This window comes from Mustela erminea, chromosome 17 (assembly GCF_009829155.1).
Source record: "Mustela erminea isolate mMusErm1 chromosome 17, mMusErm1.Pri, whole genome shotgun sequence".
Taxonomy (NCBI): Eukaryota; Metazoa; Chordata; class Mammalia; order Carnivora; family Mustelidae; genus Mustela; species Mustela erminea.
Genome location: NC_045630.1, coordinates 50,119,237 through 50,134,503, shown reverse-complemented (window position 1 = coordinate 50,134,503; position 15,267 = coordinate 50,119,237). Strand labels below are relative to the sequence as shown.

Sequence of the window (15,267 nt, the reverse complement as noted above, 5' to 3'; positions counted from 1 at the left end):
AAAAACTACAAATTCCTCTTTATTATTTTCAACTGAAATTATGTGTGAAAAATATTTTATTAATTTTTCTACTCAATTCCCACCAGATTTTTTCACATTAGTTACTTAGTAATACCACAGTCTAGTAAGTTTTAAAATAATCCTTAAAAAAAATTCATGTGTTTGAAGCCATAATAAACTGTTAAAAAGTCATGCATCAATTCAGAAATGTATCTAGTTTAAAAAAAAAAAAAGTAGATAATTTCCTTTCTAAAGAGAAGTTCCATAAAATCCCCTTTAAAGTTTAACTATGAAAAGATTAAGAGCAAGAGTACAATTTTTCCATAAAATAAAAAAAAGCAAATCCCAAAAGTAATTTTTAAAAATCCATTGTGAGCAGACTGTACATGGTTCTTGAAACTATTGGGCTGTACCAATTTCATTCAAACTGGCAAAGAAGGATCTTCTACCACCACATCCTATTTTTTTTTTAAAAAGCAGATAGCCTAAACTGTCAAACCTCTGATTTTTTTATATACGGCTTAGCAGCCAGAAAATGCTGCCAGACTGAGAGTAACACCAAAAATCTTTTAAGATTTATCATTTATTCTTAACCTGAAATTCTACTTCGAAGCATAATACTTATACTTTCCTAAAATTATTCTAATAATACATAAATAAATAACCCCAAACACTTAAAAATTCTGCTAAAATAAATTGAATGTTTATTACTTTTTCTTCTGGCAGCAATGAAAATCACTAGAATCTATACTTTTGTCTTTTCCAAATGATCTGCATTAAAACCATACTTTCTTGAGACAAAATTCAGTTTTAAAATCCTCAAAATGTTTAGATATAATAGACAAATACTGATTTTTTTCACTAATGATGAGAAACAAGAGATCTAATTTAATCAAGATCTGACATTCATAAATTTTAAACATGTAACTGAGCTAAAAGATCGAGATATTGATTATAATAATTACAGGTAGAGAATATCATTTATGCAATTTCTAGGTTCATCATGATAGTATATATCCAGAGAACTTCTCTTATATATAAGAGAAGTTCTTGGATCCAATGTCAAATAATGGAATTTGGGCAAGCACTCTTAATATCACTTTTATTTAATATGCACTACATGCACATGATGCAGGCTGGGAAAGAATCCATGCATTAAAGACAAGACAGACTGGTACTATTGCCAAACGTGCATTGAATCAATTAGAATGTTGCTCAAAGTTCTTTATACTTAATGGTTTCCATGAAAATAAGTGCAGAAGCAGAAATATGTATGCATCCCAAAGCGTCGTCTTCATTTGGTTTCCTGTGCTTTCTTTGCATTCTGTTTTTCTTTTGCCTAGAAGTTAAAGATAGTATTCTATAAAATCTTAAAAGTCCATTTAGATCATGTTAAAATGTGTGTACATGGGCATACTTAAGCTGAAAGACTTGAAATTCATTGTTTTTAAGATTTCTAGAGCAGGGCGCCTGGGTGGCTCAGTGGGTTAAGCCGCTGCCTTCGGCTCAGGTCATGATCTCAGGGTCCTGGGATCGAGTCCCGCATCGGGCTCTCTGCTCGGCAGGGAGCCTGCTTCCTCTCTCTCTCTGCCTGCCTCTCTGCCTGCTTGTGATCTCTCTCTGTCAAATAAATAAATAAAATCTTTAAAAAAAAAAAAAAAAAAAAAGATTTCTAGAGCATTCGCTTTCATAACTCAAGACTTGCAACATACCACTGCAGGACAAATTATAGTTATGCTCTGCCCCTCAGTAAAAAAGGATCATGTGTGGTTTACAGTTCTTTCTTATCTGCAACTGAAATGTATTATAACTGTAATCATTTCAATATACATAATTACTCATTCCACAAAGTCATACTCATTCATAAATGCTTCAAAACAATATATTTACCTATGTGCCCATTTCTCATTCAAACTGAGTATAAGAAAAATACTAGTTTCTGCATAGTTGGGATTAACAGAATATCACTGAAGGATCACATATCTGTAGTATTAATAAAATTTACTTATAGAACCTAAGAAAAATGCTCTCATACCTTATTTCATTTGATCTTCATAACAATTATATAGCTTGAACCCAGTAACTCTATTTTATTTTTCAGCAATGAAGACAGAGCTGATTGATTTCACACTTGAAAAAAGTCACACCGCTAGTATAAAATAAAACCGCAAGAGGTCAAAAGACACCTGTTCAATAGTGGTGCTTTTCAATGTGCATACCAAAGAACTGGGTACCCTGTTATATGCTGTTCAATAAAATGCCTGAGATTCTAAATTTCTAATAAATTTTTAGGGGATACCAATTCTGCTGGTCTTCAGATGACACTTTGAAAAATAAGATTTTAGAGAACTACAATATAATGTTCTTTCCACTATGCCACTTGAATCAGCAAGGAATAGAGTTTTGCTATTATGCAACTAAGAAAAAAACTTCCTTGGACGGAAAAAATAGGGTAATTAGAACTACAATATTTTTATAATGTATTAGGTAGTATAATTATACAGCTATACGATAAAATAGTGTTATTCCTTAGAATATATTAAAAGGAAATATATGTACTATATCAAACTGCTTACATAAACATTTTTTATTAACATAATTTATAATTTGATATGTATATAATTTTTAAGATTTTATTTATTTATTTGATGCAGAGAGATCACAAGTAGGCAGAGAGGCAGAGAGAGAGAGAGGAGGAAGCAGGCTCCCTGCTGAGCAGAGAGCCCAATGTGGGGCTCGATCCCCAAACCCTGAGATCACGACCTGAACTGAAGGCAGAGGCTTAACCCACTGAGCCACCCAGGTGCCCTAATATGTATATAATTTTTAACAAAGAAACTCTGTTTCTAAATAATAAAAATAAAATTTAATTTCTGATATAATTTGAAATAAAAATATGTATTTTTCCCATATTGATCTCCGAATATACTCTGAACATACAGAATGTTTAGTAGGATTAACAAAAATAAACTTACTGGTTTATAACGTAAACTTTATAACATAATTAAATGAGCAGACATATAATGCAGAGTGTGCATACATTTATTAAACTATATAATTCAGATAAAAATAAGTGAAATAAGTTAAAAATAATTATTACCATTTATTGAGGACTTATTTATGTACTTTATAGATCTGATCTCATTTATTCCTCAAGAATGTGAAGTAGGTATGATTCCTAATTTATAGATGAAGAAATGGAAACTATAATAACTTGCCTAAAAGCACCAGCTAATAACATATCTTCAATTTAAAACCCAAAGCCTATATACTAAACCGAAAGCTCAGACTTTGTTAAAAATAAAAAACAATATTACATTTCTAAATAGTATGAAAAAAAGGTGCACTGTTATGTTCTATACAGTATGCCAATGAAATATCAAAATACACTGACCCAAGTGGATAATTCTGTAACCATAGATATCAATGTAGATATCACTGGGAATATCAACTGTTCTTCTATCTTATTTCCATTAAGGAATAGAAGAAGTAAGTTCTAAAGATTATTACCAATTGAATCGTAATGTTTTAGTAAAATGGGGACAAAATTCAACATTGTGAAGGTGCTTTGAATCCCCCCAGGGCAATGGAATCTGATTTTACATTATGGTAGGTTATGGGTGATTGTTAAAAACCTGGAATAGACAATGATCCAGAATTACTAGGTTAAGATAAAAATATTAAAAGAATTATAAGTATACCTGAACTCAGTAAAAGTTTCACAAATGAAATTTTCATCTAGCTGATTTTATATTTTAAGAAATAGATGTGGTATATGCCACAAGAAGTTTTATAACTATGTATTTTTAGGTTATTTCCTGAGCAGTTCTTACGTAATGCATATTTAATGCCTCAAAAGATTAGAAGCCTCATGTAACAAAAATACTTATAAGGCTAGACCTTAACCTAATTCATTATAGCCATATGGCTTCAGGAGAATCAAAGTCTTGATCTTTTCTTTATTATTCTATAAAATAAAAAGATTTTCAAACGTAAATATTTTTATGCAAGCACAGGCTCTAAGCAACTATCTCAGTTACTCAGGGATCTGATCTTGGACAGGTTTGGCCATTTACCTTACTGCCAAGAGTAGCCAAATTTTTCCTCTTTGGTTCCCTCTCCCTCTTTTATTATTTTCCCTTGGCATAGGGGGCTGAGGGGTAGGGGAGGAACAGTTAAACTTACTAATTCTGAGTAACTTCAACTTACCCATTTCTGTATTCTACATGTTATTTTTCTTAGAAGTAGTACTATTAAGCAATTACCACTGTTAAAGATTTTGTATTATATATAATTACAAAATCTCATCATTATTTTTTTTATTTGTAACATTTGTGTTTATCTGCAGAAAGTGATATTCAGTATGATACAATGATTTTTTTTTTTTTCAAAATGAGATGAATACATTTGTGGTTAAGGAAGCTGATTTACTGGTAGAGAATATTGATTCTAACCATGGATTTAAAATTTTGTGGCTGTGAAACTTCAAGTGGCATAAAGCTATTTAAGAGCTACTCTGTGCTCCCCCAGGATCTTCAGCATGAATTGATTCTGGCACTTACTAGAACAATCCTATTCAGCACAATACTATAATTGTTTATTCCTTTCTCCAACTGTATCATGAACTGCTTAAGAGAGAAGAACGTGTCTTAATTATATGGACATCTACAGACTTTAAGAAGTTCTGGAATATTGTTAAAGCTAGATAAATGTTTGACGAATAACTTTAAAATTTCAAAAATTTTAATCAAATAATCCATCTGAATTTCTTTAGATTCCTTAGGAAACATTCCTTAGGGTATAACAGACTGATTCCTTTAAAGGAATTCCTTAGGGGCTAACAGATACTGCATATACACAAGGAATAAACATAATTTCAATATTGCTTATCCAATATTATTAATCAAAGAATAGTCTGAAGAAATAGGCAAAACGTAGATGAGTAACTATCCCTTCAAAAAAAGATGCAAACACAAGAACACACAGAGCTGGTGTCCCACTAACACAAGGCATTCATACACTGCCACCCTGTGTCCAAAATGTGAAGCAAGAAATTACGGTTCCAATGCTTGTTCTCCCTACTATGCTTTCAAAAAAATCTGGGGATATAGTCATTAAAAAACAAAAATGGTTGTTTTCCTAATTTGCATCAAAAAGTTTATCCACAGGCCAATTTTAAAGCAAAATACACACATTTTAAATTTCTCTAATAACATTTGTCTGGCCTTTAGTAGTATTTATCTACAGTTAGAATCTGATGCAACAGATCATTTGATTTAACACAATGCTATTTTATTATTATTTTAATATTTTTAATAGAGAAATATTTCATACTGTTTCATACAAAGAACACAGTATCTAGGAACTTCTGAGAATCATAGAACCCTAATTGTTTAATTTAAAACTTTTAAAATCAGTTTCCCATCTTAGAATTTTTTAACTTTAACACCCTGGGATACATGAACAGAAAATCCGTATGGAAAACAGTAGACTTAGCAGTTTTCTGCAATAATTTGTGCACTAAGTGCAAAGCAGAACACACATGTTTCAGGATTCAGGTAATAAGGTATACACAAAAACACTGTCTCATTTCCTTTTGTTTACGATGATATTAAAAAAGCTGGGTTGAAATGTACCTTTGCTTCAGAAAGTTTAAAATTAATAAGAAACATACCAACCACGTACTCTGCTTTTAAGTTAATGGTCCAAAATTTTATTTGCCTAGTAGCGTCTTTTCAAAGTGTTTCTCAAAATGTAGTACACAAACCAGCTGCATTAGAGTCACTAGGGGTAACTTATTAAAGATTCTTTCCCCTATCTGAGAAGAACTGAGGAGGGACCAGGTAACATGTATTTTAAGAGTATCCAGCAATGGTCACTTTCGGAAACACTGACTTACAGTATGAACTTAAAAACAATTTAAATGCATCGCAACTATGCAATTATTTTATTTAAGAGCCTTATACTAAGGAAAAAATCTTAGAAATCAGCATTTTTCACAAACGTATGTGAACTTTCTTTCGGGGGAAGGAATACTAGTTTAGGAACGAATTAAAAAATAAAACATTTCTTAGTCTAAGCTATAGTTATTTTTCCCCCTTCAGTGTCCATTCTAGTTTTAAATTACATGATAATTCAAATTTTTCCTAATATAAATAACAAGAAATCTACTGTTTCAGTCTTTAACATTAAAAATTTGCTTTCAACTAACTTAATGGCACCTGGGTGGCTCAGTCAGTTAAGTGTCCGACTCTTAGTTTTGGCTCAGGTCACAATCTCAGGGTCATGAGATCAAGCCCCATGCATCAGGCTCTACATTCCGGGTGGAGTCCGCCTGAGATTCTCTCTCCCTCTCCCTCTGCCCCTCCCCATTACTCCCTAATAAATAAATAAAATCTTTAAAAAATTTTTTTTTGCTTTCAGCTTACAGACAGGAAAATTTTAAAATTTTATTCTAATATTTGGTACAACCTAAGTTCTTAACACTAAGGATTCAGGACGGCTAAAGCAGTGCGGCAATTCCTTATTTTATTTTATAATATCAGGTTGAACTAATTCTCATCTAGAATATAAAACAATAACTAAAAGCAAAAAAAAATTGAAATGGGAATGCTTCAACAAATTTTACCTCTACTCAAGTCAAGATGTTTATCTTGTTTTGGGGGAATCTAAATCTAATTTAAGTATTCATCAGTAAAATACTTACCTTTTCTACTAGTGGTATTAACTGTTGGTGTTCTGCTAAAGTCTTTAATAATTCCATAATGAAAGGCAGGTAATTATGCTTCCTTCTGATATTTTCAATCTGAAAATAAAACAAATATCAAACCACACTAAGTTTCTGACATTTTGATCTTTGCATCCAACTCAAAACAGAAATGGGAGTAAATTTTCCATTCTCACAAGAAAAAATATTAGAAATAATGAGATTTCATCTCCATGAGAAAAAAGACTAATACAACAAAACATGTGACTTTTCTTGGGTGTGGCTTCCTACTCTTGCCCTAACAAATAACACTTTTAAAAGTCTAAAATTATTTATGAAAACTTAAGAGGAAAGTAAATTTAAGAAGCCCACATGATAAATTAACACTCTTACTACTACAACTATACAAATAATTAGGTCATACCTAAAGAAACCAGCTTTACTTTGTGATCAAGAACAATCTTTCTTTCAATTACTTTTAATCAAGAAGACAGACTGTAGGGACAGATCTGTACTTCAAGTGAAAACCATGCACTGACTCCTGGGTATTTACCCCAAAGATACAGATGTAGTGAAAAGAAGGGCCATCTGTACCCCAATGTTTATAGCAGCAATGGCCACGGTCACCAAACTATGGAAAGAACCAAGATGCCCTTCAACGGACGAATGGATAAGGAAAATTTGGTCCATATACATATGGAGTATTATCCCTCCATCAGAAAGGATGAATACCCAACTTTCGTAGCAACAAGGATGGGACTGGAAGAGATTATGCTGAGTGAAATAAGTCAAGCAGAGAGAGTCAATTATCATATGGTTTCACTTATTTGTGGGAGTGTAACAAATAGCATGGAGGACATGGGGAGTTAGAGAGGAGAAGGGAGTTGGGGGAAATTGGAAGGGGAGGTGAATCATGAGAGACTATGGACTCTGAAAAACAATCTGAGGGGTTTGAAGTGGCGGGGGGTGGGAGGCTGGGGTAACAGGTGGTGGGTATTATAGAGGGCACGGATTGCATGGAGCACTGGGTGTGGTGAAAAAATAATGAATACTGATATGCTGAAAAGAAATAAATTTAATTTAAAAAAAAAAAAAAGAAAGAAAACCATGCATTGTCTAGAGCACCCCTTCCAAGTTATGTGATTCTAGTTTGTTACTGCCCTTTCAGCTATTAAATATTCTGTCTGGCAGAGGTTCAATTTACTTTCCTTTTCTCATAGGAAAAAAAGACAGTTTACATTTTTAGTAAATTCAACATTCCTTTACTTCATATAAATTTGAGCTGCTTTAACTTCTTATTTTAACTAGTTGTGATATCTTACAGGTTCCTTCAATTAATTAATCAATTAAATAAAATCTTAACACATGTTCATATTATAGCAGTAAGAGAATCATTTTACCTTTCTGAACAGACATTTTCAAGCAATGTAGCAGGTAAAGATTCTGAAAACTTAATCTGTATTTTATCTTAGGCTAATATTAAAACTTAGTGATGAAATAACCCTGCATTAAGAATATGTAAGTGTTGTTGGGGGACGCCTGGGTGGCTCAGTTGGTTAAGCAGCTGCCTTCGGCTCAGGTCATAATCCCAGCGTCCTGGGATCGAGTCCCACATCGGGCTCTTTGCTCCGCAGGGAGCCTGCTTCTCCCTCTGCCTCTGCCTTCCACTCTGTCTGCCTGTGCTCGCTCTCGCTCGCTCTCTCTCTCTCTGACAAATAAATAAATAAAATCTTTAAAAAAAAAAAAAAAGAATATGCAAGTGTTGGGTACTTATTTTTATATACCACAAAAAATGGAAGATAAGTCTCTGAACTTTCATCCCTTACTTTCCTATCTTCCATGAACTTGGAATTCTCTGGAACCAGCCCCTACTACTTTCAACTGAAGAAATCCTACAGTCCAAGGTTCATTTATTTAATTTAACAGTCATTTATTGGCTGGTAAGTATGATGCGAAACACCATGCTAACACTTTGTTGAGCAATAAAAAAGAAAAAAGGACAATTCTTGCCTTCAACTGAGCTTCAAATGAGTAACAATGATTTTGATACACATGAGAAATGACATAACTACCATTTCCAAACTTATGCAAAATTCAAAGCTCCTTCTACTCTTCACTCTCTCTGAAAAAAGCTTATCAGACTGCAAGTGAAAGAGAATGACAGTCTTAAAGACAGACTTGCTTCATATTTGACTCTGAATTATACAAATGTTTGCCATAATTAAAATTAAATTAGAAGTTTTTTAAAAACCCTAAATAACTGGAAAGGAAAATAAAACAAATGAATCCAATTGTGCATTGGTGATATACCCACACCAAGAGAAAATTGGTGACAGAACCACATCAAGAAAAAATTTTTTCAAGTGAATTTAAAAATAGTAATTTAACTGTATAACCGAAATGGGGTATACCCTAAGGAAAAAAATAAACTTCAGAAAAAACTGCATTGTTATTAACACTAGTATTGCTACTCTGAACCTTTCTATATATATCCATAGGTTTTATATATATAAAATATATATATATTTTATTATAAAGAAAACAAGTCATTACGTTAATATTGTTAGGAATCAAGACTTTCAGCTTAAAAGAAGAAATGCAAATGGTTAATTTCAAGTATAATGCCCTTTAACTCATTTTTTTTTCCTTTTAAAGTAGGCTCCACATCCAACATGGGATGGAGCTTGAAGTCATGACTCTTGAATTCAAGACTCTCATGCTCTAACAACTGAGCCAGTAAGGTGCCCTAAGCCATTTATTTCTAAATTTGAAATTTATTTCTAAATTTATTTCTAAATTTTTACTCTAAATTGAAGAGTAAATTCACATTGTACAAATTCACATTGTTTTCTCTTCAAAACTAAAATAAGAAGCAAACAAAAATGGATTCCTTAGCTTTGAAAAGGCCTAGACATAATGACTAATCAGGATCACTGAGTACGCAAATAGTGGTTTCTAAATAATATTTCCCACCAAAAGAACCCAAGGTTTCTTTAAAAAAATGGCTAATCCAAGTCTGAAGTAGGAAATGTTCAAGAGGAGTCTGAAACATCTTGTCATACTAGAAATCAAGGAAGCTATCAAAGATGAAGAGAATCATATCAAAAGGACTTAGGACTTGAACTGGATCCTAATAGCCAAAGACAAGACAATTTGATCATTTATTACAGTGAACTGAAGCATCAAATAGGTTAAAAATTTGTTCATAACGATACTTCAAAAAAAAAAAAATCAAAAGAAAGAAACCTCACTAGTTACACCTTTGTGGGGTGCCAAGGAACCAAGGAACCAAGTCATTATTCTGAAAACTAGTAAATGATGGGTAAAACAATCACGTATTCAACATATCTTCATGTCAAAATATACTACTCTATATTAAAACAAAGGAACAAATAAAATAAAACATACCTTATATCTTTTTAGTTTCTGTACTTCTTCTTCAATAAGCATCTGGTTTTTGGCAACCTCTGACTGAATAGCACTTAACATATTACTACCCTGGTCTGTATCCATGGGTTCCTCCTTAGGGTAAAGAAAAAAAAAAGAAAACAGCATACCCTAATGATTGAGGCTTGAATCCAAACTATTTTAAAATGATAACACAGTACAATTATTTTCAAATTTTACTTTTTTTCCTTCCTTCTCTATAAAGATTTTATTTATTTATTTGAGAGAGAGAATGAGAGGAGACATGTTAGCGGAGAAGCAGACTCCCCACTGAGCAGGGAGCCCCACGCGGGACTTAATCGTGGGACCCCAGGATCACAACTCGAGCTGAAGGCAGACGCCCAACCAACTGAGCCACCCAGGTGCCCCTCAAATTTTACTCTTAATACTGGTGACAGATTACCAGTCTAATTGCAATGTTAAAGGACAAAAGCCCTAAGAAAGTACTTCCCATATTTCTATGTTCTACGATAACACATACGAACTTTTACCTAAAAAAAATCTATACTGCAATATACTATAGTGCTATAATCTTTAATTCAGCCACAAAATGCTTGAATATGCTATTAAGAAAATGTCACCTAAAGAATATAAAGAAGATATTATTACCAATTATCTTCTCCAATCGTAATTACAACAAAAAAACAATTACATAGACTAGTAAAGATTTTATGTAAATCTAAATGTACCCAATTAATTCTGTGAGAAATATATTCTAACTTGCTCAATTTCATAATGAAATTAAATAGTTAATTGCTAACACTTACTTAGCATGTAATGTTTGTCAGTCTGTTTTAAGTTGTTTACATATATTATCTCAGTTAATCCTCACAACAGCCTTCTAAGGTAAATACAATTCACTTCATTTTAATTTAAGAAATTGAAGCACAGGGGCTCCTGGGTGGTTCGGTCAGTTAAACCTCTGACTCTTGATTTAGGCTCAGGTCATGATCTCAGGGTCATGAGATGAAGCCCTTCATGGGCTCCATGCACAGCACGGAACTTAAGATTCTCTCTCCCTCTACCTGGCCCCCTACCACTCATGGGCACGTGCTCTCTCTCTCTCAAAAAAGAAAGAGAGAGAGAGAGGGAGGGAAGGAGGGAGAAGGAAAGTGAAGCACAAAGAAGTATATTCCAATTCATACATCTACTACGTGGCAAAGCCAGGAGCTAAATCAAGGCAGCCTGACTCGAGTGTGTTCTCTTCATCACCACTCAGGACACTTGATTAAATCAAGAAGGAAGGAAGCGAGGAAGAGAGAGAAAAAGAAAGAAAGAAAGAGAAAAAGAAAGAACAGAGAAAGAAAAAAAACAGATCGGATAAAGAAAGAGAAAGAACAAAGAGAGAGAATACCTTTCCTGAGACAACTGAACTAGAACTTTGCACTTAAAAATGTGGTCACAAACCTCAGCAAGTTGTCTTTGTAACTCTGCTATCTTCTGTTCGTATATCATTTTTCTGTCAGACACAATGGCCATTAAGTTAAATCGAATTTCGCCTTCACTGTACCTAAAAAAGTTAAAGTTTATAATGTAATAAAGAACTGTAACACTATTACAATTAAGATCTATTGTGACTACCCCATGGCTCTTTAGGATAAACACAAATACTATCAATTGGCTACAGTGAAAATTGACATTTAAAAAAAGCTTTCATACATGAAAGGCTATAACTGCAGGAAAAAAACTAGCTAAATTTAATCACAAATATTTTTAAATGTTCTAAAATAAAATTATATCACTAAACATTTGAAATAAAAAATATTTCATTTTCCTACTTTTATAAGAAATATGGCAACCATCATTTACTTCAGATCTCATAAAAAAATAACTAAACTAAGACCTCCCACTTGTTGGATTAATTATTATGGCATTTTGGTGGTAATTAACTGTATTCCTAACTACATACTTTTTTCCAAGTCATGATGTAGCTGCCATTTTTAGTCCATATATTTTTATATTTCACTTATACTTTACATTTAATTATAAACTATAAAATATTGTATAATATTTTACTAATATAATGTGGTTATATCCTGTTGGAAAATTTCTGAACGCTATTTTATTTTCACTACTCTGATACCAGAGTATCACAATGAGACATCTCACAGTGTAAGTTTATTTATGGTAACGACTGACATTAGAATTACTGGTAAGATGTGTAAGTGGTGCTTAATCAAGATGAAAATATATAGAAAATCTAAGCCTGTTTTTGCATTATATACTTAACGACAATTTCGCATAGTTCTATTCACTGAAAGAGTATAGAGCACTATAACTACAGTGCTTTAAACCATGTAAAAATGTTTTTAAAACTCTGCTGTGGACAATTATCATACGATCTCACTGATATGTGGAATTTAAGAAACAAGACGACAGAGGATCATAGGGGAAGAGAGGAAAAAATCAAACAAGACGAAACCAGAGAGAGCAATAGACCATGAAAGACTTAATCTCAGGGAACAAACTGAGGGTTGCTGGAGGGGATGGGTTGGGAGGGATGGGGTGGTTGGGTGATGAACACTGGGGTGGGTATGTATTGTAATGAGCACTAGATATGACATAAGATGGATGAATCACAGACCTGTACCCCTGAAACAATATATTATATGTTAATTAACTGAATTTAAATTAAAAAAAATAAAATAAAACTCTGCTGTGGAACTTCCATTTCCTCATTTCTCTCACTAAGAAAATACCAAAATAAAAACACCAGACATAATATATATTTTTAAAAAGAAAACGAAAGCATAAATTGAACATTCTCAAAGATGGAGAGAAGGCAGAGAAGCTAGGGAACCAGGACCCAAAAATAACACAGTGATGAACTCTGTGAGTTATCTTATATGCCTTCATATAGCCTAGACCTGAAGTTAAAGAAGCCAGCAGCTAAGAAATACCAACAGGCACAGACAAAAAATGGACAAGAAAAAGTCTATTCCTTCTATCCAAACAGGAAAGGAGCAACTCACGAGACAGAAAACTTTTAGATAATAACCACTCTACCATAGCTAGACACAACCCGAAAAAAACTGTGCCCCAACTCTACCTACCAGCAAAGACCGAACAGGGATATAGGACTTTCATCCCTGTGGACAATACTGACACCTATTTGCACCTATTTGCAGTATCTAGAAGAAACTAAAAAGGGAAGCCAAGTGGGAAGTCACTACCATACAGTGGTAAAGGAGCCTCTCCCACTCTAGTGACAGTGAAGCCATGTAGTAAGCAGTAACAAGGCATTCCTACTCCTTCCAGCAAGGGTAGTATCAAGTGGACACTCTTTTGGGGACCAGAACTCCCCCCAGCCCAGTAATAACAAGGAACCTCTTCCCATCTCAGGTATCAGTGGAAGCAGAGTGGAAACCTGAACATCTACTCCCACCTGGCAGTAATGAGGTAACATCCTGATTTACTCGGCCAGAGCAGTGCCCATATAAACCAGCTTAACAGAAATTTCATTTAAAAAATCCAGAGTCTTGGGACACCTGGGTGGCTCAGTGGGTTAAGTGGCTACCTTCGGCTCAGGTCCTTGGGATCGAGTCCCACATTGGGCTCCTTGCTTGGCGGGGAGCCTGCTTCTCCCTCTGCTTCTGCCTGCCACTCTGCCTGCCTGTGCTCTCTTTCTCTCTCTCTCTGACAAATATATAAAAATCTTTAAAAAAAAAAATCCAGGATCTTTTTATATAAAACTACAAATGTCTAGGTCTCAACCTGTAATCATTTGTCATATTAAAAATGATGAAGAGCTCAACTCAAATGAAAATACTAATCAGAAGAAAACAGGGCTGCCTATATCACTATGAAATAAAGTAAATTTCAAAACAAAGAAAATTTACTCGAGAGGGACATTACATGATAAGATCAATCCACTAAGAAGAAATAATGATAAATGTTTAGTTTACACACCAAACAACAGACCTGCAAAATACATAAAGTAAAAACTGATTAAAACTGAAATGAGAAGTAGACAAATCCCAAACTATCCCAATCTGCAATGACATGATTATGAAGAAAATGCCAAGAAACTCACAAAGAACTTCTGAAGCTGGTGCATGAGTTCAACAACGTCAAAGTATGCAAGAAAGAAAATAATCAACTGTGTTTCTACATACTAACAATAATCAAAGAAATCAAATATGAAAATAAAGTATCATTTGTAATCACTCAAAAGACTCAAGTACTTGGGTACTTTATTATCTGACAAAACATGTACCAGACCTGTATGCTAAAAAGTACAAAATGCTAAAGAAAGAAATTAGAGAAGATCAAAGTAAATAGAGAGACAATACCATGTTCATGGACAGGAAGACTCATCATAGTAAAGATGCCAATTCTCCCCAAATGGATAGAAATGTTTCACACAATTCCTATCAAAATGCCAGCAAGAATTTTTGTAGATATGCACAAGATTATACTAAAACTTATCTGGGAAGACAGAGGAACTATAACAGCTAAAACAATTTTGAAGAAAAAGAATAAAGTTGTAGGTATCAGTTTATCTGATTTCAAAATTTACAATACAGCTACAGTAATCAAGACTGTGTAGGACTGTCAGAGAGCAAACAGGTCAACAGAACAGTGTAGTGAACCCAGAAACAGACACATAAATACACCCACCTGTTATTATAATTCTACCAAATTATTAGAGGAAGGATAACAACAAATGGTGCTAGAGTAAATGGACATGCACAGGCAACAAAATGAACTTTGACTAACTTCACAACATGTACAAAAATCAATTCAAAATGGATCACAGACTTAAATGTAAAATGTTAAAACATAAATTATTTAGGAAAAAAAGACAAAATCTTCAGGATCTCAGGCTAGACAAAGAATTCTTAGATTTGACAACAAAAAACAATTCATAGTAGAAGAGAGTGATAAATTAGACTTCATTGGGATTAAGAGGTTTTGCTCTGTGACTGTACTGGGAGAATTAGGGGATAGGCTACAGATTGGGAGATAGTATCTGCAGGCAACATGTCTGATGAAGAACTAGTACTATCTATCTAAAGAAACTCAAGGCTCAACAGTCAAAAACAATCTAATCACAAAATAGGCAAAAGGCATGAAAAGATTTTCAACATCATTAGTCATCAGGGAAATACAGA

General features: G+C 33.5%; 1 protein-coding gene across 5 annotated transcripts in view; it reads right to left on the bottom strand.

Annotated features, from left to right (window-relative positions):
- Window positions 1-316: 316 nt before the first annotated feature.
- The window catches only part of UCHL5 (ubiquitin C-terminal hydrolase L5), a 43,634-nt gene continuing 28,683 nt past the window's right edge, over window positions 317-15,267 (bottom strand). For 3 of the 5 annotated variants that reach the window (XM_032317533.1, XM_032317534.1, XM_032317536.1), the window contains 4 exons: window positions 11,561-11,663; window positions 10,115-10,228; window positions 6,707-6,805; window positions 317-1,339 (listed from right to left, as the gene is read on the bottom strand). In XM_032317533.1, the coding sequence (XP_032173424.1) occupies window positions 1,295-1,339; window positions 6,707-6,805; window positions 10,115-10,228; window positions 11,561-11,663 (361 nt within the window). In that variant the 3' untranslated portion in view covers window positions 317-1,294. The remainder of the gene's footprint in view (window positions 1,340-6,706; window positions 6,806-10,114; window positions 10,229-11,560; window positions 11,664-15,267) is intronic. The other 2 variants (XM_032317532.1, XM_032317535.1) reach the window with 1 other exon arrangement.